The 27,108-nt window shown below is 47.4% G+C and overlaps 2 protein-coding genes and 2 long non-coding RNA genes across 4 annotated transcripts; 2 read left to right on the top strand and 2 right to left on the bottom strand.

Moving 5' to 3' along the window:
- The first annotated feature begins 7,082 nt into the window (after window positions 1-7,082).
- LOC136509517 (uncharacterized) lies at window positions 7,083-8,385 on the top strand. Its single transcript, XR_010772369.1, has 2 exons — window positions 7,083-7,513; window positions 7,600-8,385. It is a non-coding gene; the product is annotated as an uncharacterized lncRNA (long non-coding RNA).
- A 4,010-nt stretch (window positions 8,386-12,395) lies between these two features.
- Window positions 12,396-14,168, bottom strand: LOC136508177 (GATA-type transcription factor sreA-like). Its single transcript, XM_066502806.1, has 2 exons — window positions 14,064-14,168; window positions 12,396-13,950 (listed from the first exon to the last, which is right to left on the bottom strand). The coding sequence occupies exons 1-2, from the start codon at window positions 14,094-14,096 to the stop codon at window positions 12,586-12,588; spliced, it is 1,398 nt and encodes a 465-aa protein (XP_066358903.1). The 5' UTR covers window positions 14,097-14,168; the 3' UTR covers window positions 12,396-12,585.
- Window positions 14,169-19,751: 5,583 nt separating this feature from the next.
- On the top strand, window positions 19,752-21,054 carry LOC136509516 (uncharacterized). Its single transcript, XR_010772368.1, has 2 exons — window positions 19,752-20,182; window positions 20,269-21,054. It is a non-coding gene; the product is annotated as an uncharacterized lncRNA (long non-coding RNA).
- A 4,010-nt stretch (window positions 21,055-25,064) lies between these two features.
- On the bottom strand, window positions 25,065-26,838 carry LOC136508165 (GATA-type transcription factor sreA-like). Its single transcript, XM_066502793.1, has 2 exons — window positions 26,733-26,838; window positions 25,065-26,619 (listed from the first exon to the last, which is right to left on the bottom strand). The coding sequence occupies exons 1-2, from the start codon at window positions 26,763-26,765 to the stop codon at window positions 25,255-25,257; spliced, it is 1,398 nt and encodes a 465-aa protein (XP_066358890.1). The 5' UTR covers window positions 26,766-26,838; the 3' UTR covers window positions 25,065-25,254.
- Between the last annotated feature and the right edge of the window lie 270 nt (window positions 26,839-27,108).

Genomic DNA, 27,108 nt, shown 5'->3' with positions numbered 1-27,108 from the left:
ATATGCCAGCAACAGTTGCAAACAACTCCTGAACATAATGCATCAATTAAAGTAAAGCATTTAATGAATAATTACAAACCGGGAGAGAAAATGCTCCGGGGCTTCCTCTCTCAAAGGAGCTCGGGCGGTGATCGGGGCACTCCGAAAGTCCTCAACGTCCTCCTCATCGGCTTCGGGCACTTCCTGCGGCTGCACCTCAAGCTGCTCCTCGAGCTCCTTGGGTATGACGATTGGGTTCTCGGTTTGCGATCCTGTATGATGCAATTTGCGTAAGCGCTTATGCAATCGGTGCATCGAATGAGATGAATACAATGGATATATATTTGAATGCAAGGTAGTCAACATCATCCAAGAACATATACTACAAGCACATGTCATCTACTGCATCTCTTCTACTACTACTATGCTAAATCAACACATCTTATTAAATGCTTCAAAGATACACCAAAGCTTCACGAATTTCTTAATCATACTTAAAGCAACACTTGATTAAACCCTAATTAATAATAGGTTTGAGTAGCAACATCTATTTTATTGCTTAGAAAAATCTTAGAAAATTACCATAGCACAGTACTACCCTAAGTAGTCTACTATCAGATTTTCATGGTATTTGAATGAGTGGATTAGCCTACACAAAAATAACAAGCTATGGCATGATTATGAACATGAAAATACTTTGTACTGTGAAAGTGTCAAACAACAGAGTTAGTATTTTTCCTATGATCTTCATAGCATACAATCACTATACAAAAATTATCACATGCATGTTTTATACAAAGTTTGCTCTCTAGCAAAAATAATAAAAATCAGCCATTAAAGGTACTTGAACTACACCTCAAATTTTTCTACAGCACATGCATGACACATATTTTTCCTAGTAAGTACATACATAAGAAGGTTAAAATCTTAGAAATCATATTTTTCTGAAGCTTATAGGTTTTTTCTACACATTTTCAAGTTATCAGCAATATACATGATTAAATAAAGTCTTATAGAAAAGTATCTCAAAATGACATGCAATAATTTTCCCAAGTAGATCTAGTGATAAGGGAACCTAGCAAAATTTATTTCAACAGATTTGGAGCAAATTTTGAGTATCCAAACATTTTCCAAATCACTTCTCTTTCAAATAATAAAGAAAAATTGAAAACGAATCATCCTATTGCTACTGGGCCGGCCCGCGGGAATCAGCTGGCCCACAGCCACACTCGGCCTACGCGGCCCGAGTGAAGGGAAAGAGAGGCGGCCTGGTAGGGCTTCGGCCCATGGCCTCTTGGCCCAGCTCGGCCGAGGCGAAGGCCACGCCGGCGCCAAGACCTCACGGCGGCGCAGCTTGGTCAGGGGCCGGCGGCCATTTGCCGGGTCAGGCAAGCGGGCGAGTGCATGAGGTTCGAGGAGCTGGCGAATGCGGGCAGGTAGCTAGGCAGGGTGGAGAAGGGAAGAAAGAGGGAGTTCCATGGCGGCCGAGCACGGTGGCGCCATGGCCGACGGTGGCGAGTCGCGAGAACGTGATACCTGGGCTCAATCAGATGGCACAATCATGAGCACCAAGTGCCAGAGAGCGAGGCGGAGCTGCTAGCGCTTGATTGCTGGCCGAGGTGGAGGAGGGGCGGCGAATTCGCTCGGCGGCTGCGGGAATGGCGTGGTGGCTACGGCGACGGGGAGAGAGCGAGCTCGGCGTGGGCGGAGAAGAGAGGCAGCGCGGGAGAGTGAAGGCGAGTGCAGCAGCTTCAGCAGATGTAGGCTGGCATGTGGGAGCAGACGTAGGCCGGCAGCGACGCGCGGCGATGTCGACGGCGCATGGCCGCCACGCGGCGGGCAGTGCCTCTGCCGCTGGTTGGGACGCGGCGCGGTGCGTCAACGAGCGGGCGAGCGCGAAGGCAGGCCAGGCGCGGCGCTGGGCTGGGCTGGGCCAAGGCGAGGCGCGCGGCGCAGCGGGAGGCTTGCTGGGATGGCTTCGGCCGTGGGCCAGAAACGAGTCGGCGGGACCCGCGAAATGAGAAAGGCCTTTTTTCAATTTATATTTTCAAGAAATTTTAAATACCAGCTTTCAATATCATTTTGAGCAAGAAAATGACATCTTTTGAAAATGTACCAAAAATGAAAATTGATTAGAATGTAATTCTCTACAACTTTGCTTTTATGACCAAAGCCAAATTCTTGATAGATTTTGAATTCTAAAATTAAAGTCAATTTTAACTCAAAACCCTAATTTTGGAGAATTATTTTTAAAAGCAAAATTTGGCAATAATTTAAATACAAATCTTGCTCTAAAAATTGTGCTAAACAATTCTAGATGATTCACAATCATAACCAAACAAGTTCTACTAACCTAGCAAGCATAATCAGGGCAAAACCACTCTAAACAAGGGTATGCAACATTTATGTTTCACGAACATGTTTCGTATATTTCGAAGCAGTGTTTCAGTTGTTATTTATATGATTAGGCATATATGATTAGGATGCTTGATGATGCATGATATGCATGATTTGCAGTGCCTAAATGCTGGCATAACACTGGGGTGTTACAGAAAACCTTTGGTGTGGAGGCAATAGCTACTAGTCCAAACTCCTTCGTTCATTTTTGTGGGTGTTCAAAGAGTCGGCGGTGGTGGTTTGCAAGTGGAAAGAGGAGGGTATAGCTGCTTTTGCTTAAGGGAGGGGAAAAGCTGATAGTGGGAATCTTTAGTGGGCGTGAGATGGTGCTGAAAGGCAGAGGGTTCCTTATCTTATAAAGTGGCAGGGTGAGGCTTCTTTGAGATGCTTTGACCGGGTTTGACTAGGGCTTGAGGTGTGCGAAGGAAGGAAAGGTGTGGGGTGGGTTCCACAATACAGTGGGATATTGTGGTGGTGCTGTAGTTTTGATGACTGTGCGGTGGTCTTCGTCGGTTTGCGGCTTACTACAAACTCCAAAAAATAAGACGACTGGGGCCTGTTTGTGATGGTGATCTTGACTATGCCATTTTTCTTTTTTTCTTCTTTTCATTTTCAGAGGTTTAAGCCCAAAATTTTCAACAAGATGCATTTGGCACCAATAAAAATCTCTAGGATTTTTATTCCTTTCTTCTGATTTTAGCAATCAACTCAGGGCCTTTCATATGGTAACGGGCGCATTACAACAATGTATAAGATTATTGATCCTATCAACATAGGGATCAGGATGGCGAGGATGAAGTTGGCAAGTTCATCTTCTTCGAAGCACATCTCGAGGGCTTCAATTTATGGCTTCTAACGACATACTTCTTCTTCTTCTTCATGATATTTCTTCGGCAATTCTTCAGTTGGTAGCACTTTCTTCGGCTTCTTCTCAAATTTTTGCAGCAGGTTGGCACTTGAGTAGGGGTTTAGGCGAGTGATCAGTGTTGAGGGCGAGGTGTTTTGCTTCAGAAGGGGTAGCTGAGGGGTCATTTTATAGGCGATCGACGGCGGGGTTTAGAGGTGTGGGTGTGCGGCTAGGGCACCATCATCGGTGGCATTGAGCAGCATTGGATGCCGAGGGAATCGACGTCATGGGGGAACAGTAGCAGCAGCTTTCGACAGCAAGGTGATAGCATAAGGGTGGTGTCATGGGGGACAGCGGCCTCGGGTGGCGATGGAGGGGACAGCGCACGCGACGGCATCGATCGTGCGGAGGAGGGGCACGGTAATGCATGGGGCAATGGAGGGGACAGCACCGGTGTTGCGGGTTCAACGACTACATGCGTGGCGTCTACGGCTTTTGCAGGTGTAGTGTCTCAAGTTCAAGCATGTGTCATTTCCTTCTTGTCTTGTCTTCAGTAGGTTTTCAAAATATCTCAGGTGGTTTGGGCTACTCTACGTAGAAGGGATGAGAGGGAAGAGCACAAGGGGAGAAAAGGGGGATCTAATCCTAGAGAGAAAGCATAAGGGGAGAAGAGTGAGACCTATAGGGGTAGGTGTAACTAAAGCAATCAAGACATCAATCAAGTAATAACAAGCATAATCGGCCTACGTTCTACTTTCACGTACAATCTATCGTAAAGGCGTACTCTCAAGTACCATGGAGCTTGATATCTATTGTGGAGAGGTATTCTACGGCCTATCTTCTATACTACCCTATTTTCTTTCAATAAGACCTAATCTACCCTGTTGTTACTATTCATAATTTTGAGGGGGTGAGAAGAGAGAAAAGTTGTTTTTGAAATAGAAGGTCAAGGTAAGGTAAGAGTCAAGGGTTATAAGCAAGGATTTTTTAAAATAGTTTTTAGCAAAAGCATTCCTATCTAACGGTTATTCCTATCTAACGTCCATTATAAGGGTTTGGCTGACAGTCCAAGTATGGCTCTGATACCACCCTATCGGGCCCCTACTTCTAGGGTCCATTGTGCATCATGTATCAGTCCCTGGATCAGTAGCTGATACGCACAACTTAACAAGATTGACATCAAAAACCATACTTTTATTGCTAATGGGGAAAACATACTACATGGTTCAGATTACATAGCTTGGGCCACTGGCCCTATATCGTATATCAGAGTTCTAAGACAGTGGTTCTATGTCAATGTGGCTCCATTTCCTATAGGTAGCTTGGAGTGCGAACGTAACCCTAGACTTATTCCTCTAGCGTATTCCTATATCGCAATCGTCGCAGCCCTAACGTAACTCTCCCGTACGGCTCCGTCTTTAAGTATACTCCTAGTATCCTATCCTTGTGTACCTCCAGATGTTCCATTTGGTATATCCTCTTGTAACTTAACTCCTAAAAACATAGAATGGAGGGGGTTGAGTACATAAAGTATTCAGCAAGCCCTAAACTTTGGGTGGAGAAGTGGTGGAAGGGGAAGGCTATATGTGGTGGAGGTGGTTATAGTGGTTGAGGTAAAAGTGGTAGGGTGAAGTAGTTATAATTATAGGTTGGACCCTGGTAGAGTATTACCATTCTCACCAGTTTCCGAGGTTCATCTTAATTTACCAAATCAGTAAAATACGTCTTATAAGATTATGAAGTCTAATCATAGTATCCCATCCTAGCATTTGTCCATTCCAAGGACATGGCTATTCGAATAGATTTAAGAAAACTCTACAGAGGTGTACAAATTTCCCCGCATGATAGGCTTAGTCGACACCAGAGCCTGTGGCACGACAGGCCTAACGACACCTCATAGCCGAAAGGACGCATCCTTAGATTTCCATACAACTCTACTATGACTTCTCAGGTGTTGGAACACAAAACTAGGAGGATACCAAATCCCCCCAAACATGATGATACCAAATCATCACAAAAGAAAACATGGCTCGAACACGGCCAAGAAAACAGTGGCTCGAACGTGGCCTAAAAACCTAAAGCTTAACGTGAAAGATCACATAGCATCCACGCCAACCGGATACGGAAGAAATCCATCCCCCGTATCGGCTCCTGATATTCTGCTTCCTACACTAGCCTCCTAGTAGAAACTATACTTCTATCTAACGGGGTGTGAGATCAAGTCTACCCATATTGACATGTGGTTGTACGTAATATCTCAATAGGTGAGAGGGACTACGAACCGGTTCTTAAGTGATCGAGGCGAGTATCTCCCACAGGAACCCTCTCCAGGCATTCCTGCCAAGGTAATTTATCCCACATAAATTACCCCCACTCGCCCCATGTTGGGGTATAGTCAAATTTTACCAGTTTTAAGTTCCATAGTTATTATTATCAAGTTCATAATATTCATATTATATCAAGGTAATCATTACCTTATCATATTATCATGATCAAGTAGTATAGGTTCGGTATTATTTAGTGGAGATGGATAGTGGAGGGTTATGGCGGAGGCTAGCAATATATGGTGGTGGTGGAAGGAAGGTGGTTAAGGGATGGTGGGTAAACTGGAGGGAAGGGGTAGGTGGGTGTTAGGACTTGCCTCCATTCGCTGATGATTATATCCTCGTCTAATTCATGTGTCTCTTGTTCCTATCTTCTAGACTCCATCGGGTTCTCTCACGTCTTCTATCCTATGCGGTCTAGCGTCGACAAACAAGAGGACACAAACAAGGAAAATAACAAGCCAGGCATGTAAAACAAGCATAGGAAATTAGTCGATCCTAGATGGGTTGGTCCTATTGGGTGATGGGTTGGTTAATTAGGGTCATCACTATTATGTCAATCTAAAGTAAGGCTTGGATAGAGGTACTCTATCCAGAAGATAGGGTTTTATGGGTTAGGTTGAGGTGGGCGGCTGGTTTGATGAAAAACTAGGCCATATTATTAGGGTTCACTATGATGTGAACCTAAAGGAGGAAACCTGACCAAGTCATCATAAATGACCTGGTTGGTCCCTACAGGTCCACCGGGGTTAGCCACGCATACGCATAGGCATGTGCGTGTCACTAGGGTTAGGTCGGTGGGCTAGGCTACGGCTAGGGTTAGTGGCATATACGCATATGCATGTGTGTATGCCCATGTTTAGGTGGGGTTAGAGTTAGCCATACATGGGGCGTATACCTAGGTATCCGGCCTATCCACGTATGTATGGTTGTCTACCTATTTTAGGTGATTGGGTACGGATATATTCGGGTATGTGTCATGGTACATACACATACACGAATATATGGGGTTTACTACCACTACGGCGAAGGGCTATATCTATAATCGCTATTTACTCTAATTATAAAAAGGGAAAGCAATCAAACTAGAATTTAAATGGGCACCAATAATTAGGGTTAAGGGTATGATTTATGTAGGGTTTTATCATATAAGATTTATGGTGAAGGAATTATGGAATTTCGGAGTAAGATGACGATGATATAAATTACCTAAGTTTATTAATTAAACGCGAATGGAAAGTATCATGCATATTATCTCTACCATTTTAGCTAGTGAACATTAGTGGTGGACTATCTAGGTATGATCTAGGGTGACTCTAGTTTATTTAGAAATTTTTTGGAAATTTTTATGCAATTAATAACTTACCTTTTTAACACTCTGTGTATGATTCCTTGTGTGCCCTTAGCAATTTACCATGACTCAGCGACTGACGCGTGGGTCCCGTGTGGCGACGTGGTTCGCGACCATAGGGCCGAGCAATGTGGCCTGGGGCGGTCTCGGCCCGTCCTCATCCTTTCGGGGCAGAGAGAAACAGAGCAAGAGGAAGGGAGGGGAGTAGAGGAAGAGAGTGAGGCGGAGGGGAAAAGAGAAAGGGCGAGCCAGGCATAGAGCGCCGGTGGCCGCAGGCAAAGTGGGTCCCAGCGCGGAGAAGAGGAGCAGAGCGGGAAGGGGACAAGGCAGTGGGGAAAGGGAAGAGAAGAGAAGAGGGCGAGAGGGGAAAGATGGAGAGCACGAGGCCATGGGCGCCGGTGCCATGATCAGCGGCGGCGGGCAAGGTCCCGTCGCGGCCAACAGTGCTGCCGGGTGGTGACCCACGGTGGAAGGAGATAGAGGAAAGAGGGTAGGAGAGCAAGGAAGAGAGGGAGATGGGGAGTGGCTGACCGGAGAGGAAGGACATCACGACGGCGGGAGCGCGGTGACAGCAACGATCTCGACGCGAAGAGCTCGACGGGGCGAGTTTCCTCAGTAGGCCATGGCAGGCTATTTATATCCGGCGAGCAACCACGGCAAGGCGGTGCCACACAACTTAGCCATGGCGATTTTGCCTGCAGGACGGAGCTACCCGTGAGCTGGCGTCAACGGCGGTCCGTTCCCGCACCGGCAGCGGCGACATCGTCACGGGAGGTCAGCAGAGAGGCGGTTCGCGGCGTGCTCCACGTGCTTGGCCGCGGCAGCGGCGTCTGCATGCGGCGCCCACGCGCTCTCACGGCGTTCACGCGAAGCCCCCGCGCGTCAACGCGAGGCTTGGCGGTGTCGGGGCTGCGGCGACATGCGCACAGCGGGTCAGCGAGGATAGGGGGGCAGGGTGACAGCTGGGCATGGTGGTGTGGCACAGCGGGTCGCCGGCCTCGACGACATGGAAACAGCGAGGTAGTTGACCTCGTGGAGAAGAAGGATATGACAGGTGGGACCTGCTCGTCGGTGGAAGAAAGGAGAGAAGGGGGTGGGCTGCGGTTGTGTGCTGGGCCGTGCCCGCGCTGGACCGGGTGCCTGGTCGGGCTGGCCCATTGCGGGGAAAAGCGAAGGGAGAGGGTAGAGGAGAAGGGAAAGGAGGCGAGCTGGGCTGCTGCCAGCCCACGCTGGAGGAGGCGAGGCAGGCCGGAAGAGAAAAAAGGGGGAGGGGAAAGAAGAGAAGGTGGGTCGCTGGGCTGCGGACTGGGCCTGGGGGAGGGAGTACACAGTTCTGTTTCCTATTTTGCTAATTCCCAGATAAGTAAAGAATACTACTATACTTGTATGCATGATGTACTACATATGCTCTAGTATGGCTAAGTATTACATCTATTCTATTTTAATATACTAGATGAAAATTAAAGTATTAATACTATGCTTCTAGATTCCTTATGAGTTTAACTAAAGGAGAATTGAGGAGGGAAAAATGTCTTTAATCTATCAATGCGATGGCTATTATAATTTCTAGTGAATAAAATATCACTTATATCTACGATGCATTATCTACCTCCATATTATAATTAAAGTGCAATTAATTATTAAGGGAAGTTGTTTTGGTGCCGCAAATAAATTCCAGAAAGCAATCATACACACAAGCAATCAAGCAAGCATTCAAGCATACACTCAAGCAACACGGTGCAGGCAATGGAATTTAAAATACGAGGCGGTCTTTTATTCCTATAAGTCATTCCTAGCGCTTCGACTAAATCCTACGCGACACACAAAATGCATATGGTGGGTTTTGATGCAGGGTTTTGGAAATATATATTTTCAAAATGGTTTTGCGGGAAAATAACTAGTCAGGGTTTTAATTTATTGTAAAGTTTTAAAAGTTCAAATTTTTAGTGAATTTTAATATGATGCAACAACACGGGTGTTACACTATCTGGGAGGTGTTGCATGTTAATGTCCGAAAAACGCCCTCACTGAGCATATATTTCTTTTCCTAATTACATATCATACTTAATTAGTTCACATTCACATAGTTTGATGATAAGGTCTCGAAGAACTATTTCTGGCTACAATAATTTAAATGACATTCTAACTGTAATAACTTTGCTTGAGCCCGTCCAAACTAAAAGGCCTTCAAGTAAGTTGTGCGACAGTGCTTTTCATAATTCTTGCACAGCACGACGACAAGATTCATGTACCAGAAAAATTAATTCTTTCTCAAATATTAACTTTGTTGCCATATTTACTTTTTGCAAAATATTAGAGTTGAGTGACATATTTGAAAAAAATTATGATCCCACTGTTTAGTTAATTGATAAATAGATTAAGTTTGCTATATCTTTTTTCTAGCAACACACGGGTAGTTTTCCTATCATAGCTAAATCACAGCAATGTAGTGGAAAATAATGTGCATGTAACTACTACAATCGTTTAGAAGACTCTTTCTTACACTCACTCCGCTGCAAATGAAATCAACTTTTAGAACTATCTTAAGTCAAACTATTTTAGATTTGACCATATTCACAGAAAAAGAGAATAAATATTATGACATCAAATTAACATTATTGTGACATGTAGTTGCGGATGGGAGAAAACACGGACTCTGGATTTGAGCTGTAGTAATCAACGGCAGAAGGTGGCCCTTGGATAAAGATGAGGTGATCATTGAGTTGAATCAAGTCATTGGAATAGAGATACTATTGATTTTTTCTCCCGTTACAACGCATGGGCATCTTTGCTTATATTTGTTTTTTTATTTTAATAAAACACTGAACGGAGTAAAATGCACCAACGAACAGAAGAAAAAGGTGGAAACACAAATAGCGGAAAAACTTTTGGCAAAAACAAATACAAAACAGACGGGTAAAAACAAAAAAAAACTAAGAAACAGAACATAAAAAAAAGAAACGAAAACGAACGACCCAAGAAAAATGAAGGAGCAAATAAATAGAAATGTGGAAAAAAGTGCGAACAAAAAAGGAAACGTGAAAAAGAAGAGAACTGAAGTAGAAGCGGACAGCAAATGAGAGATCGGAAACGTGGAAAAAAGATACTAAAACAAGGTACAAACAGATAGATAAAAAAAGACTACGAAAGCCGTGGATAAAAAAAACCTAGATCAGAATCGAACTTTATATTATAGTTAGACGTGAGCTGTTCAAACACATATGGGGACGATTCATGAGTCTGGGGCATGGTCCATTGTGTCTTAGAATCGGACTCCGTATTGATTATCGTTTGACGCGAGCTGTTCTAAGAGCACGAGTTATAAATAAAAAGTCGGATTAGCCTCGCAGGAAAGAAGGAATAGGAAAACAAATAGCACCGCAGGCGCACTCCTATTTTAACTCGCTGACAGTAGTTATTCATGTATCTGGATCCCAAAAAAGTAGTAGAACCCAATACATTTTGAAATCGGATTCCGTATCACGCTAGACAAGAGTTATTCTAACTCATATGAACACGAGTTATATATATAAATGCGGACGGAAGAAACTCTCTATTGTCCGGTAATTAGAGGGAGGTGGACGAAAAAAATAGCCGGAAATTTTGCCTCTTTATTATTAGCGATAGAGGGATAGATACTAATTTATTTCATGTGAAACATAGGTTGAAACTTGTTTAAACATAGCCTTTCAAGTTTTGGTTTTGCCAATACACTTTCGAAATTCTTTAGGAAACAGAACTTGGGTCAGGATTTTGGAACAAGAGGAGAAGGGGTATTAGACTTAGTTTGGTCTCAATTTATATGGAAGCATTCAAGGAAATTTTTTAAAAGTATGTATTTTTGTATTATACAAAAACCCGATATGTTATTATTATAGTTGATGTACAATCACCACCAGCTGTCATCCCTCCAGTCCCCCTCCCTCCTCTCCAGTGAGTTGCCGATAGAGAGGGCAGCAGGTATCCATCTCTCGAGTAGCAGCTTGTTCGCTTGCTCGTAAACGATCGTAAATTTCCAGCCAGAAATAGTATTTTTCTCTCACACCAAACCAGCCAGCAGTAAATAATCCACGATCGTTTACGGCCTCCCGAACAGGCTGTAGATCTAGGAGTCTCTTCTCGCCTTCATCAACAAAGGGTGGTGGTGGTGGTGGAGGATTTTATTATGTTGGTCCCTTATGCATCTTGTTTCAATGTTTTTTTTTCCATGAAGGTACGATTAGTTATGGACTGTGTCCATAGCATTCCTATCTAGGTGGAGCTGATGGCGACACTCTTTGGAATATTGGTCTTTCGGTTTGCTATCCGCCTCGCTGTTGATCCATCCAACACTAGTGAAAACTTTTTATGAGGTCTGTGAATGTGTCAAGGGATGGTGGTGCATGAGAGATCTAGATTAGTTTCGCGACCTTGTTGATGTTCTTTCAGCGGTTCTATGGATATGTTCTTCAGGTCGGACACCTATTGCGGTCTTTCTATGGATATGTTCTTGGGGACGGATGCCTATTGCGGTCTTCAAAAGCCTAGGTGGGATTGATGTTCCTCCAGATCTTGCTTGGAGCGTCCCTATTGCGGCCTTCAAAGGCCTTACATGGGATTGAAGTTCCTTCAGATCTTGCTTGGCTCTCTGTTTATCCCCGTTTGCATCCGGTGGCACAATGGTGATTGCAGAAAACACAGTGCTGCCATAATTGTTTCCATAGAGAAGAGTTAGTCAAATTTGATGTGATTTTCTTTCTTGGCATTGCCTTTTATGTACCGGTTATTATTGTCCTTAATATCAATCAAGTATAAGATGCCACAGGGAGTCTTTTGTATAATATATAAAATAAAAAATAAACAAACAACAAACACTCAGCTCTCAGGTGCAGACAACAAGACGCTTTGCTTCTGCATAAGTTTCGACTATGCCAAACCAGAGCACTGTTGGAGACGTCCTTATGAAGCACAACCGCCTTTTTTATCCTGCAAAGATTGCAGTAATGACAAACTCTACCAAGTTGGCCCCAAATACAGAACAGCACAAACAACATAGCCAAAAACACAAGATCAAAGTGACAATGCCGCGAGGGGCCAAGGATTGTGCTGGCCAAGTATGGCAGATTGGCAGGAGGTGGATAACACTAGCTGGAGCTCAAAAGAGGGAGGCAGTTTCCCAATTCAATGAAATGGCAAAGATTGAGGTCATTCTAGGCAAGGCAGCAGCTGACAACTAACATTCTTCTTCTCTCTTGCTTTTGTGTGGAAAGGCAGGAGAAACATCAGATCCACCATGGTGATCTCATCAGCATCTCTAGGATCCTAGGTAGTTGGGGCTGAGGAACATCAAGTACAACACCTGCAGTTCATCTTGCCCAATTTGGCTCTCACAGTTTCACTTTACATGGACTAGACTAGACAGGAGTACGGTTGGTGATGGAAGTCATGAAACCACAGTTTCAGGTTGATCATGCCACTGCCATTAGCCATTATCATCTCTGTTGCAACAACACCTAGATTTGGCCGGAGCATTGCTACAAATCCTGCCATTGTGCCGATAAAGTTACACGAAAAATTTGTGCCGAAAGACGAACAAATACACAACCAAAGTCGATAAAGTTACCGAGAGATCTCAGAAAAGGAGAAAGTCCAAGAAGATTACTATTCTCTCAAATCAGCTGGATTTGCCCCTAGTAGGCTCTGGCTAGCTAGTCGATCAAGGGCTCGTCGCCGTCGACAAGCAGCGGAGCCGACGGGCCCTCCAGCAGCAGTGAGTCCAGCGAGCTCGGCGCGTTGTTCACATCACTTCCCTTGCCGCCGCCGCCGCCGTGTCCTGCATCTGCATCTGCCGCCGCGTCGACCATCATGCCCCCAATGCCGCCGACAAGGCTGCCGTCCACCACCGGATGCGGCAGAGGCTGGAGGAGCGGCGTCGGCGGGTACTCCTCCTTCACGTGCCACCGCTGGGGGGGAAACTGGAGCACGTCCATGGCTCGCGGAGGGTGCTTCTCCACGGGCAGAGGGTGCTGCTGGTGGTGGTGGCTCTGGCTCTGCCTCTTCCGCTCCCGGTGGAGCTGCAGCACCTGGCTGTGCCTGTTGGCGTGCTCCGACGGCTCGAAGGTGGGGCTCGCTATCGGCCGGTACTCCGGCAGCAGCCGCCCCTGCCTGTACCGCACGCCGCACGCGTTGCACAGCGTGCTGCGGCCCAGCGGCCCTTCCCGCCACTGCGGCGTCGACGACGACCCGCAGTGCAGGCACTGCTTCGCCGACTTCGAGGGCCGCCACGGCTTCCTCGCCGAAGCCGCCGCCTTTTTCTTCTTCTTCTTCTTGACGAGGTACACCGCTGGCGCTGGCGCTGGTTGCATCCTCGGACGCGGCGGAGGTCTCCCCCGCTTCAGAGGCTTCTTCCTCACCAGGTAAACATCGGGAACTGACCCGGGCTCCCAGATCGGGCTGTCGGGCGACGACTCCGAGACCGGGCTGTCCGGCGGTGGCGGACGAGCGGGCGTCCTCGAGGTCGGCGGCGCGGGGCGGCGCTGCACCTGCCCCCGCAGAGCCCCGGCCGCCTTGAGCCGGACCCCGCAGGCGTTGCAGAGCGTGCCCTGCCCCATCGGCCCCGACCTCCACTGCGGCGTCACCGCCGCGCCGCACTGCAGGCACATCCTAGCCCTCTTCGGCGGCCTCTCCTCCGCCGCCAAGGGGGTGTGGTGTGGGTCGGGGAGCGGGGCCTGGCGCAGGCGCAGGCGCTGGGGACGGGCCTCCTCGGGCGGATTATTAACCGCCGCCGCTGGGGGAACCGGCCTCTTTGCCTCCTCCGGCGCGGGGACGACGGGGAGCTTGAAGGCCCACCAGCCCGACGGCTGGGCACGGAGGCGGAGACGGCTGCGCCCCTTGCGCCGGACGGTGGCGTCCAGGCACGAGACGGCAACGGGCAGGGGGAGGAGCCACGCCGCCGGGAGCGAGAGCACGTAGCCGGGGCCCCCCTCCGACTCCTCCTCCCCGCCACCGCCGGCCATGTCGCCGGGCGCCCTGGTCGCCGCAGATCGCCGGGTTCTTGGGTCTAATCCAGGCGGCTGCGCAGCTTGACAAAAATGCTATCTTTAGCAGCTCCCGAGCCGTATTGCACAGGATGCGAACTTATCTTCCCATCCACCCAAAGTAAAGCGAGAGATCAATGGATCCGCACCTCTCCTTTGTCGCCTTCATCCGCCATCGCCATGGACGGCGGCCGCCGATGGAGCGAGCAGATAGGCGGCGACCGACGGACCGGCGCGTCAGCAGAGCAGGGGGGGGGGGGAACGTGATACCTGGGCTCAATCAGATGGCACAATCATGAGCACCAAGTGCCAGAGAGCGAGGCGGAGCTGCTAGCGCTTGATTGCTGGCCGAGGTGGAGGAGGGGCGGCGAATTCGCTCGGCGGCTGCGGGAATGGCGTGGTGGCTACGGCGACGGGGAGAGAGCGAGCTCGGCGTGGGCGGAGAAGAGAGGCAGCGCGGGAGAGTGAAGGCGAGTGCAGCAGCTTCAGCAGATGTAGGCTGGCATGTGGGAGCAGACGTAGGCCGGCAGCGACGCGCGGCGATGTCGACGGCGCATGGCCGCCACGCGGCGGGCAGTGCCTCTGCCGCTGGTTGGGACGCGGCGCGGTGCGTCAACGAGCGGGCGAGCGCGAAGGCAGGCCAGGCGCGGCGCTGGGCTGGGCTGGGCCAAGGCGAGGCGCGCGGCGCAGCGGGAGGCTTGCTGGGATGGCTTCGGCCGTGGGCCAGAAACGAGTCGGCGGGACCCGCGAAATGAGAAAGGCCTTTTTTCAATTTATATTTTCAAGAAATTTTAAATACCAGCTTTCAATATCATTTTGAGCAAGAAAATGACATCTTTTGAAAATGTACCAAAAATGAAAATTGATTAGAATGTAATTCTCTACAACTTTGCTTTTATGACCAAAGCCAAATTCTTGATAGATTTTGAATTCTAAAATTAAAGTCAATTTTAACTCAAAACCCTAATTTTGGAGAATTATTTTTAAAAGCAAAATTTGGCAATAATTTAAATACAAATCTTGCTCTAAAAATTGTGCTAAACAATTCTAGATGATTCACAATCATAACCAAACAAGTTCTACTAACCTAGCAAGCATAATCAGGGCAAAACCACTCTAAACAAGGGTATGCAACATTTATGTTTCACGAACATGTTTCGTATATTTCGAAGCAGTGTTTCAGTTGTTATTTATATGATTAGGCATATATGATTAGGATGCTTGATGATGCATGATATGCATGATTTGCAGTGCCTAAATGCTGGCATAACACTGGGGTGTTACAGAAAACCTTTGGTGTGGAGGCAATAGCTACTAGTCCAAACTCCTTCGTTCATTTTTGTGGGTGTTCAAAGAGTCGGCGGTGGTGGTTTGCAAGTGGAAAGAGGAGGGTATAGCTGCTTTTGCTTAAGGGAGGGGAAAAGCTGATAGTGGGAATCTTTAGTGGGCGTGAGATGGTGCTGAAAGGCAGAGGGTTCCTTATCTTATAAAGTGGCAGGGTGAGGCTTCTTTGAGATGCTTTGACCGGGTTTGACTAGGGCTTGAGGTGTGCGAAGGAAGGAAAGGTGTGGGGTGGGTTCCACAATACAGTGGGATATTGTGGTGGTGCTGTAGTTTTGATGACTGTGCGGTGGTCTTCGTCGGTTTGCGGCTTACTACAAACTCCAAAAAATAAGACGACTGGGGCCTGTTTGTGATGGTGATCTTGACTATGCCATTTTTCTTTTTTTCTTCTTTTCATTTTCAGAGGTTTAAGCCCAAAATTTTCAACAAGATGCATTTGGCACCAATAAAAATCTCTAGGATTTTTATTCCTTTCTTCTGATTTTAGCAATCAACTCAGGGCCTTTCATATGGTAACGGGCGCATTACAACAATGTATAAGATTATTGATCCTATCAACATAGGGATCAGGATGGCGAGGATGAAGTTGGCAAGTTCATCTTCTTCGAAGCACATCTCGAGGGCTTCAATTTATGGCTTCTAACGACATACTTCTTCTTCTTCTTCATGATATTTCTTCGGCAATTCTTCAGTTGGTAGCACTTTCTTCGGCTTCTTCTCAAATTTTTGCAGCAGGTTGGCACTTGAGTAGGGGTTTAGGCGAGTGATCAGTGTTGAGGGCGAGGTGTTTTGCTTCAGAAGGGGTAGCTGAGGGGTCATTTTATAGGCGATCGACGGCGGGGTTTAGAGGTGTGGGTGTGCGGCTAGGGCACCATCATCGGTGGCATTGAGCAGCATTGGATGCCGAGGGAATCGACGTCATGGGGGAACAGTAGCAGCAGCTTTCGACAGCAAGGTGATAGCATAAGGGTGGTGTCATGGGGGACAGCGGCCTCGGGTGGCGATGGAGGGGACAGCGCACGCGACGGCATCGATCGTGCGGAGGAGGGGCACGGTAATGCATGGGGCAATGGAGGGGACAGCACCGGTGTTGCGGGTTCAACGACTACATGCGTGGCGTCTACGGCTTTTGCAGGTGTAGTGTCTCAAGTTCAAGCATGTGTCATTTCCTTCTTGTCTTGTCTTCAGTAGGTTTTCAAAATATCTCAGGTGGTTTGGGCTACTCTACGTAGAAGGGATGAGAGGGAAGAGCACAAGGGGAGAAAAGGGGGATCTAATCCTAGAGAGAAAGCATAAGGGGAGAAGAGTGAGACCTATAGGGGTAGGTGTAACTAAAGCAATCAAGACATCAATCAAGTAATAACAAGCATAATCGGCCTACGTTCTACTTTCACGTACAATCTATCGTAAAGGCGTACTCTCAAGTACCATGGAGCTTGATATCTATTGTGGAGAGGTATTCTACGGCCTATCTTCTATACTACCCTATTTTCTTTCAATAAGACCTAATCTACCCTGTTGTTACTATTCATAATTTTGAGGGGGTGAGAAGAGAGAAAAGTTGTTTTTGAAATAGAAGGTCAAGGTAAGGTAAGAGTCAAGGGTTATAAGCAAGGATTTTTTAAAATAGTTTTTAGCAAAAGCATTCCTATCTAACGGTTATTCCTATCTAACGTCCATTATAAGGGTTTGGCTGACAGTCCAAGTATGGCTCTGATACCACCCTATCGGGCCCCTACTTCTAGGGTCCATTGTGCATCATGTATCAGTCCCTGGATCAGTAGCTGATACGCACAACTTAACAAGATTGACATCAAAAACCATACTTTTATTGCTAATGGGGAAAACATACTACATGGTTCAGATTACATAGCTTGGGCCACTGGCCCTATATCGTATATCAGAGTTCTAAGACAGTGGTTCTATGTCAATGTGGCTCCATTTCCTATAGGTAGCTTGGAGTGCGAACGTAACCCTAGACTTATTCCTCTAGCGTATTCCTATATCGCAATCGTCGCAGCCCTAACGTAACTCTCCCGTACGGCTCCGTCTTTAAGTATACTCCTAGTATCCTATCCTTGTGTACCTCCAGATGTTCCATTTGGTATATCCTCTTGTAACTTAACTCCTAAAAACATAGAATGGAGGGGGTTGAGTACATAAAGTATTCAGCAAGCCCTAAACTTTGGGTGGAGAAGTGGTGGAAGGGGAAGGCTATATGTGGTGGAGGTGGTTATAGTGGTTGAGGTAAAAGTGGTAGGGTGAAGTAGTTATAATTATAGGTTGGACCCTGGTAGAGTATTACCATTCTCACCAGTTTCCGAGGTTCATCTTAATTTACCAAATCAGTAAAATACGTCTTATAAGATTATGAAGTCTAATCATAGTATCCCATCCTAGCATTTGTCCATTCCAAGGACATGGCTATTCGAATAGATTTAAGAAAACTCTACAGAGGTGTACAAATTTCCCCGCATGATAGGCTTAGTCGACACCAGAGCCTGTGGCACGACAGGCCTAACGACACCTCATAGCCGAAAGGACGCATCCTTAGATTTCCATACAACTCTACTATGACTTCTCAGGTGTTGGAACACAAAACTAGGAGGATACCAAATCCCCCCAAACATGATGATACCAAATCATCACAAAAGAAAACATGGCTCGAACACGGCCAAGAAAACAGTGGCTCGAACGTGGCCTAAAAACCTAAAGCTTAACGTGAAAGATCACATAGCATCCACGCCAACCGGATACGGAAGAAATCCATCCCCCGTATCGGCTCCTGATATTCTGCTTCCTACACTAGCCTCCTAGTAGAAACTATACTTCTATCTAACGGGGTGTGAGATCAAGTCTACCCATATTGACATGTGGTTGTACGTAATATCTCAATAGGTGAGAGGGACTACGAACCGGTTCTTAAGTGATCGAGGCGAGTATCTCCCACAGGAACCCTCTCCAGGCATTCCTGCCAAGGTAATTTATCCCACATAAATTACCCCCACTCGCCCCATGTTGGGGTATAGTCAAATTTTACCAGTTTTAAGTTCCATAGTTATTATTATCAAGTTCATAATATTCATATTATATCAAGGTAATCATTACCTTATCATATTATCATGATCAAGTAGTATAGGTTCGGTATTATTTAGTGGAGATGGATAGTGGAGGGTTATGGCGGAGGCTAGCAATATATGGTGGTGGTGGAAGGAAGGTGGTTAAGGGATGGTGGGTAAACTGGAGGGAAGGGGTAGGTGGGTGTTAGGACTTGCCTCCATTCGCTGATGATTATATCCTCGTCTAATTCATGTGTCTCTTGTTCCTATCTTCTAGACTCCATCGGGTTCTCTCACGTCTTCTATCCTATGCGGTCTAGCGTCGACAAACAAGAGGACACAAACAAGGAAAATAACAAGCCAGGCATGTAAAACAAGCATAGGAAATTAGTCGATCCTAGATGGGTTGGTCCTATTGGGTGATGGGTTGGTTAATTAGGGTCATCACTATTATGTCAATCTAAAGTAAGGCTTGGATAGAGGTACTCTATCCAGAAGATAGGGTTTTATGGGTTAGGTTGAGGTGGGCGGCTGGTTTGATGAAAAACTAGGCCATATTATTAGGGTTCACTATGATGTGAACCTAAAGGAGGAAACCTGACCAAGTCATCATAAATGACCTGGTTGGTCCCTACAGGTCCACCGGGGTTAGCCACGCATACGCATAGGCATGTGCGTGTCACTAGGGTTAGGTCGGTGGGCTAGGCTACGGCTAGGGTTAGTGGCATATACGCATATGCATGTGTGTATGCCCATGTTTAGGTGGGGTTAGAGTTAGCCATACATGGGGCGTATACCTAGGTATCCGGCCTATCCACGTATGTATGGTTGTCTACCTATTTTAGGTGATTGGGTACGGATATATTCGGGTATGTGTCATGGTACATACACATACACGAATATATGGGGTTTACTACCACTACGGCGAAGGGCTATATCTATAATCGCTATTTACTCTAATTATAAAAAGGGAAAGCAATCAAACTAGAATTTAAATGGGCACCAATAATTAGGGTTAAGGGTATGATTTATGTAGGGTTTTATCATATAAGATTTATGGTGAAGGAATTATGGAATTTCGGAGTAAGATGACGATGATATAAATTACCTAAGTTTATTAATTAAACGCGAATGGAAAGTATCATGCATATTATCTCTACCATTTTAGCTAGTGAACATTAGTGGTGGACTATCTAGGTATGATCTAGGGTGACTCTAGTTTATTTAGAAATTTTTTGGAAATTTTTATGCAATTAATAACTTACCTTTTTAACACTCTGTGTATGATTCCTTGTGTGCCCTTAGCAATTTACCATGACTCAGCGACTGACGCGTGGGTCCCGTGTGGCGACGTGGTTCGCGACCATAGGGCCGAGCAATGTGGCCTGGGGCGGTCTCGGCCCGTCCTCATCCTTTCGGGGCAGAGAGAAACAGAGCAAGAGGAAGGGAGGGGAGTAGAGGAAGAGAGTGAGGCGGAGGGGAAAAGAGAAAGGGCGAGCCAGGCATAGAGCGCCGGTGGCCGCAGGCAAAGTGGGTCCCAGCGCGGAGAAGAGGAGCAGAGCGGGAAGGGGACAAGGCAGTGGGGAAAGGGAAGAGAAGAGAAGAGGGCGAGAGGGGAAAGATGGAGAGCACGAGGCCATGGGCGCCGGTGCCATGATCAGCGGCGGCGGGCAAGGTCCCGTCGCGGCCAACAGTGCTGCCGGGTGGTGACCCACGGTGGAAGGAGATAGAGGAAAGAGGGTAGGAGAGCAAGGAAGAGAGGGAGATGGGGAGTGGCTGACCGGAGAGGAAGGACATCACGACGGCGGGAGCGCGGTGACAGCAACGATCTCGACGCGAAGAGCTCGACGGGGCGAGTTTCCTCAGTAGGCCATGGCAGGCTATTTATATCCGGCGAGCAACCACGGCAAGGCGGTGCCACACAACTTAGCCATGGCGATTTTGCCTGCAGGACGGAGCTACCCGTGAGCTGGCGTCAACGGCGGTCCGTTCCCGCACCGGCAGCGGCGACATCGTCACGGGAGGTCAGCAGAGAGGCGGTTCGCGGCGTGCTCCACGTGCTTGGCCGCGGCAGCGGCGTCTGCATGCGGCGCCCACGCGCTCTCACGGCGTTCACGCGAAGCCCCCGCGCGTCAACGCGAGGCTTGGCGGTGTCGGGGCTGCGGCGACATGCGCACAGCGGGTCAGCGAGGATAGGGGGGCAGGGTGACAGCTGGGCATGGTGGTGTGGCACAGCGGGTCGCCGGCCTCGACGACATGGAAACAGCGAGGTAGTTGACCTCGTGGAGAAGAAGGATATGACAGGTGGGACCTGCTCGTCGGTGGAAGAAAGGAGAGAAGGGGGTGGGCTGCGGTTGTGTGCTGGGCCGTGCCCGCGCTGGACCGGGTGCCTGGTCGGGCTGGCCCATTGCGGGGAAAAGCGAAGGGAGAGGGTAGAGGAGAAGGGAAAGGAGGCGAGCTGGGCTGCTGCCAGCCCACGCTGGAGGAGGCGAGGCAGGCCGGAAGAGAAAAAAGGGGGAGGGGAAAGAAGAGAAGGTGGGTCGCTGGGCTGCGGACTGGGCCTGGGGGAGGGAGTACACAGTTCTGTTTCCTATTTTGCTAATTCCCAGATAAGTAAAGAATACTACTATACTTGTATGCATGATGTACTACATATGCTCTAGTATGGCTAAGTATTACATCTATTCTATTTTAATATACTAGATGAAAATTAAAGTATTAATACTATGCTTCTAGATTCCTTATGAGTTTAACTAAAGGAGAATTGAGGAGGGAAAAATGTCTTTAATCTATCAATGCGATGGCTATTATAATTTCTAGTGAATAAAATATCACTTATATCTACGATGCATTATCTACCTCCATATTATAATTAAAGTGCAATTAATTATTAAGGGAAGTTGTTTTGGTGCCGCAAATAAATTCCAGAAAGCAATCATACACACAAGCAATCAAGCAAGCATTCAAGCATACACTCAAGCAACACGGTGCAGGCAATGGAATTTAAAATACGAGGCGGTCTTTTATTCCTATAAGTCATTCCTAGCGCTTCGACTAAATCCTACGCGACACACAAAATGCATATGGTGGGTTTTGATGCAGGGTTTTGGAAATATATATTTTCAAAATGGTTTTGCGGGAAAATAACTAGTCAGGGTTTTAATTTATTGTAAAGTTTTAAAAGTTCAAATTTTTAGTGAATTTTAATATGATGCAACAACACGGGTGTTACACTATCTGGGAGGTGTTGCATGTTAATGTCCGAAAAACGCCCTCACTGAGCATATATTTCTTTTCCTAATTACATATCATACTTAATTAGTTCACATTCACATAGTTTGATGATAAGGTCTCGAAGAACTATTTCTGGCTACAATAATTTAAATGACATTCTAACTGTAATAACTTTGCTTGAGCCCGTCCAAACTAAAAGGCCTTCAAGTAAGTTGTGCGACAGTGCTTTTCATAATTCTTGCACAGCACGACGACAAGATTCATGTACCAGAAAAATTAATTCTTTCTCAAATATTAACTTTGTTGCCATATTTACTTTTTGCAAAATATTAGAGTTGAGTGACATATTTGAAAAAAATTATGATCCCACTGTTTAGTTAATTGATAAATAGATTAAGTTTGCTATATCTTTTTTCTAGCAACACACGGGTAGTTTTCCTATCATAGCTAAATCACAGCAATGTAGTGGAAAATAATGTGCATGTAACTACTACAATCGTTTAGAAGACTCTTTCTTACACTCACTCCGCTGCAAATGAAATCAACTTTTAGAACTATCTTAAGTCAAACTATTTTAGATTTGACCATATTCACAGAAAAAGAGAATAAATATTATGACATCAAATTAACATTATTGTGACATGTAGTTGCGGATGGGAGAAAACACGGACTCTGGATTTGAGCTGTAGTAATCAACGGCAGAAGGTGGCCCTTGGATAAAGATGAGGTGATCATTGAGTTGAATCAAGTCATTGGAATAGAGATACTATTGATTTTTTCTCCCGTTACAACGCATGGGCATCTTTGCTTATATTTGTTTTTTTATTTTAATAAAACACTGAACGGAGTAAAATGCACCAACGAACAGAAGAAAAAGGTGGAAACACAAATAGCGGAAAAACTTTTGGCAAAAACAAATACAAAACAGACGGGTAAAAACAAAAAAAAACTAAGAAACAGAACATAAAAAAAAGAAACGAAAACGAACGACCCAAGAAAAATGAAGGAGCAAATAAATAGAAATGTGGAAAAAAGTGCGAACAAAAAAGGAAACGTGAAAAAGAAGAGAACTGAAGTAGAAGCGGACAGCAAATGAGAGATCGGAAACGTGGAAAAAAGATACTAAAACAAGGTACAAACAGATAGATAAAAAAAGACTACGAAAGCCGTGGATAAAAAAAACCTAGATCAGAATCGAACTTTATATTATAGTTAGACGTGAGCTGTTCAAACACATATGGGGACGATTCATGAGTCTGGGGCATGGTCCATTGTGTCTTAGAATCGGACTCCGTATTGATTATCGTTTGACGCGAGCTGTTCTAAGAGCACGAGTTATAAATAAAAAGTCGGATTAGCCTCGCAGGAAAGAAGGAATAGGAAAACAAATAGCACCGCAGGCGCACTCCTATTTTAACTCGCTGACAGTAGTTATTCATGTATCTGGATCCCAAAAAAGTAGTAGAACCCAATACATTTTGAAATCGGATTCCGTATCACGCTAGACAAGAGTTATTCTAACTCATATGAACACGAGTTATATATATAAATGCGGACGGAAGAAACTCTCTATTGTCCGGTAATTAGAGGGAGGTGGACGAAAAAAATAGCCGGAAATTTTGCCTCTTTATTATTAGCGATAGAGGGATAGATACTAATTTATTTCATGTGAAACATAGGTTGAAACTTGTTTAAACATAGCCTTTCAAGTTTTGGTTTTGCCAATACACTTTCGAAATTCTTTAGGAAACAGAACTTGGGTCAGGATTTTGGAACAAGAGGAGAAGGGGTATTAGACTTAGTTTGGTCTCAATTTATATGGAAGCATTCAAGGAAATTTTTTAAAAGTATGTATTTTTGTATTATACAAAAACCCGATATGTTATTATTATAGTTGATGTACAATCACCACCAGCTGTCATCCCTCCAGTCCCCCTCCCTCCTCTCCAGTGAGTTGCCGATAGAGAGGGCAGCAGGTATCCATCTCTCGAGTAGCAGCTTGTTCGCTTGCTCGTAAACGATCGTAAATTTCCAGCCAGAAATAGTATTTTTCTCTCACACCAAACCAGCCAGCAGTAAATAATCCACGATCGTTTACGGCCTCCCGAACAGGCTGTAGATCTAGGAGTCTCTTCTCGCCTTCATCAACAAAGGGTGGTGGTGGTGGTGGAGGATTTTATTATGTTGGTCCCTTATGCATCTTGTTTCAATGTTTTTTTTTCCATGAAGGTACGATTAGTTATGGACTGTGTCCATAGCATTCCTATCTAGGTGGAGCTGATGGCGACACTCTTTGGAATATTGGTCTTTCGGTTTGCTATCCGCCTCGCTGTTGATCCATCCAACACTAGTGAAAACTTTTTATGAGGTCTGTGAATGTGTCAAGGGATGGTGGTGCATGAGAGATCTAGATTAGTTTCGCGACCTTGTTGATGTTCTTTCAGCGGTTCTATGGATATGTTCTTCAGGTCGGACACCTATTGCGGTCTTTCTATGGATATGTTCTTGGGGACGGATGCCTATTGCGGTCTTCAAAAGCCTAGGTGGGATTGATGTTCCTCCAGATCTTGCTTGGAGCGTCCCTATTGCGGCCTTCAAAGGCCTTACATGGGATTGAAGTTCCTTCAGATCTTGCTTGGCTCTCTGTTTATCCCCGTTTGCATCCGGTGGCACAATGGTGATTGCAGAAAACACAGTGCTGCCATAATTGTTTCCATAGAGAAGAGTTAGTCAAATTTGATGTGATTTTCTTTCTTGGCATTGCCTTTTATGTACCGGTTATTATTGTCCTTAATATCAATCAAGTATAAGATGCCACAGGGAGTCTTTTGTATAATATATAAAATAAAAAATAAACAAACAACAAACACTCAGCTCTCAGGTGCAGACAACAAGACGCTTTGCTTCTGCATAAGTTTCGACTATGCCAAACCAGAGCACTGTTGGAGACGTCCTTATGAAGCACAACCGCCTTTTTTATCCTGCAAAGATTGCAGTAATGACAAACTCTACCAAGTTGGCCCCAAATACAGAACAGCACAAACAACATAGCCAAAAACACAAGATCAAAGTGACAATGCCGCGAGGGGCCAAGGATTGTGCTGGCCAAGTATGGCAGATTGGCAGGAGGTGGATAACACTAGCTGGAGCTCAAAAGAGGGAGGCAGTTTCCCAATTCAATGAAATGGCAAAGATTGAGGTCATTCTAGGCAAGGCAGCAGCTGACAACTAACATTCTTCTTCTCTCTTGCTTTTGTGTGGAAAGGCAGGAGAAACATCAGATCCACCATGGTGATCTCATCAGCATCTCTAGGATCCTAGGTAGTTGGGGCTGAGGAACATCAAGTACAACACCTGCAGTTCATCTTGCCCAATTTGGCTCTCACAGTTTCACTTTACATGGACTAGACTAGACAGGAGTACGGTTGGTGATGGAAGTCATGAAACCACAGTTTCAGGTTGATCATGCCACTGCCATTAGCCATTATCATCTCTGTTGCAACAACACCTAGATTTGGCCGGAGCATTGCTACAAATCCTGCCATTGTGCCGATAAAGTTACACGAAAAATTTGTGCCGAAAGACGAACAAATACACAACCAAAGTCGATAAAGTTACCGAGAGATCTCAGAAAAGGAGAAAGTCCAAGAAGATTACTATTCTCTCAAATCAGCTGGATTTGCCCCTAGTAGGCTCTGGCTAGCTAGTCGATCAAGGGCTCGTCGCCGTCGACAAGCAGCGGAGCCGACGGGCCCTCCAGCAGCAGTGAGTCCAGCGAGCTCGGCGCGTTGTTCACATCACTTCCCTTGCCGCCGCCGCCGCCGTGTCCTGCATCTGCATCTGCCGCCGCGTCGACCATCATGCCCCCAATGCCGCCGACAAGGCTGCCGTCCACCACCGGATGCGGCAGAGGCTGGAGGAGCGGCGTCGGCGGGTACTCCTCCTTCACGTGCCACCGCTGGGGGGGAAACTGGAGCACGTCCATGGCTCGCGGAGGGTGCTTCTCCACGGGCAGAGGGTGCTGCTGGTGGTGGTGGCTCTGGCTCTGCCTCTTCCGCTCCCGGTGGAGCTGCAGCACCTGGCTGTGCCTGTTGGCGTGCTCCGACGGCTCGAAGGTGGGGCTCGCTATCGGCCGGTACTCCGGCAGCAGCCGCCCCTGCCTGTACCGCACGCCGCACGCGTTGCACAGCGTGCTGCGGCCCAGCGGCCCTTCCCGCCACTGCGGCGTCGACGACGACCCGCAGTGCAGGCACTGCTTCGCCGACTTCGAGGGCCGCCACGGCTTCCTCGCCGAAGCCGCCGCCTTTTTCTTCTTCTTCTTCTTGACGAGGTACACCGCTGGCGCTGGCGCTGGTTGCATCCTCGGACGCGGCGGAGGTCTCCCCCGCTTCAGAGGCTTCTTCCTCACCAGGTAAACATCGGGAACTGACCCGGGCTCCCAGATCGGGCTGTCGGGCGACGACTCCGAGACCGGGCTGTCCGGCGGTGGCGGACGAGCGGGCGTCCTCGAGGTCGGCGGCGCGGGGCGGCGCTGCACCTGCCCCCGCAGAGCCCCGGCCGCCTTGAGCCGGACCCCGCAGGCGTTGCAGAGCGTGCCCTGCCCCATCGGCCCCGACCTCCACTGCGGCGTCACCGCCGCGCCGCACTGCAGGCACATCCTAGCCCTCTTCGGCGGCCTCTCCTCCGCCGCCAAGGGGGTGTGGTGTGGGTCGGGGAGCGGGGCCTGGCGCAGGCGCAGGCGCTGGGGACGGGCCTCCTCGGGCGGATTATTAACCGCCGCCGCTGGGGGAACCGGCCTCTTTGCCTCCTCCGGCGCGGGGACGACGGGGAGCTTGAAGGCCCACCAGCCCGACGGCTGGGCACGGAGGCGGAGACGGCTGCGCCCCTTGCGCCGGACGGTGGCGTCCAGGCACGAGACGGCAACGGGCAGGGGGAGGAGCCACGCCGCCGGGAGCGAGAGCACGTAGCCGGGGCCCCCCTCCGACTCCTCCTCCCCGCCACCGCCGGCCATGTCGCCGGGCGCCCTGGTCGCCGCAGATCGCCGGGTTCTTGGGTCTAATCCAGGCGGCTGCGCAGCTTGACAAAAATGCTATCTTTAGCAGCTCCCGAGCCGTATTGCACAGGATGCGAACTTATCTTCCCATCCACCCAAAGTAAAGCGAGAGATCAATGGATCCGCACCTCTCCTTTGTCGCCTTCATCCGCCATCGCCATGGACGGCGGCCGCCGATGGAGCGAGCAGATAGGCGGCGACCGACGGACCGGCGCGTCAGCAGAGCAGGGGGGGGGGGGGGGGGGGGGGGGGGGGGGCTGTCCGGGGGAGAAAGAGAGTTGGGAAGGACGACGAGTCAGGCTCATGCGGTCATGCCCGGATGGCCGTTTTTTTTTTTTTTTTTTTTGCTTTTTAGGGGTTTTTTTTAAAAAAAAATCACAAGTATGGCCGTGGAGGAATATTTTTAAAATCTGGACCCTATCTCGCCGTTATCGTTGGTGATGCCGAGCTTACACGTCTCGGCGCTATAGATTTTGAGGCCTAGGTTTTAGGCTCGGCGCAGAC

Source organism: Miscanthus floridulus, chromosome 15 (genome assembly GCF_019320115.1).
Source record: "Miscanthus floridulus cultivar M001 chromosome 15, ASM1932011v1, whole genome shotgun sequence".
Classification (NCBI taxonomy): domain Eukaryota; kingdom Viridiplantae; phylum Streptophyta; class Magnoliopsida; order Poales; family Poaceae; genus Miscanthus; species Miscanthus floridulus.
The sequence above is the reverse complement of the archived record's forward strand: the minus strand, read 5'-3'. Positions and strand labels throughout refer to the sequence as shown.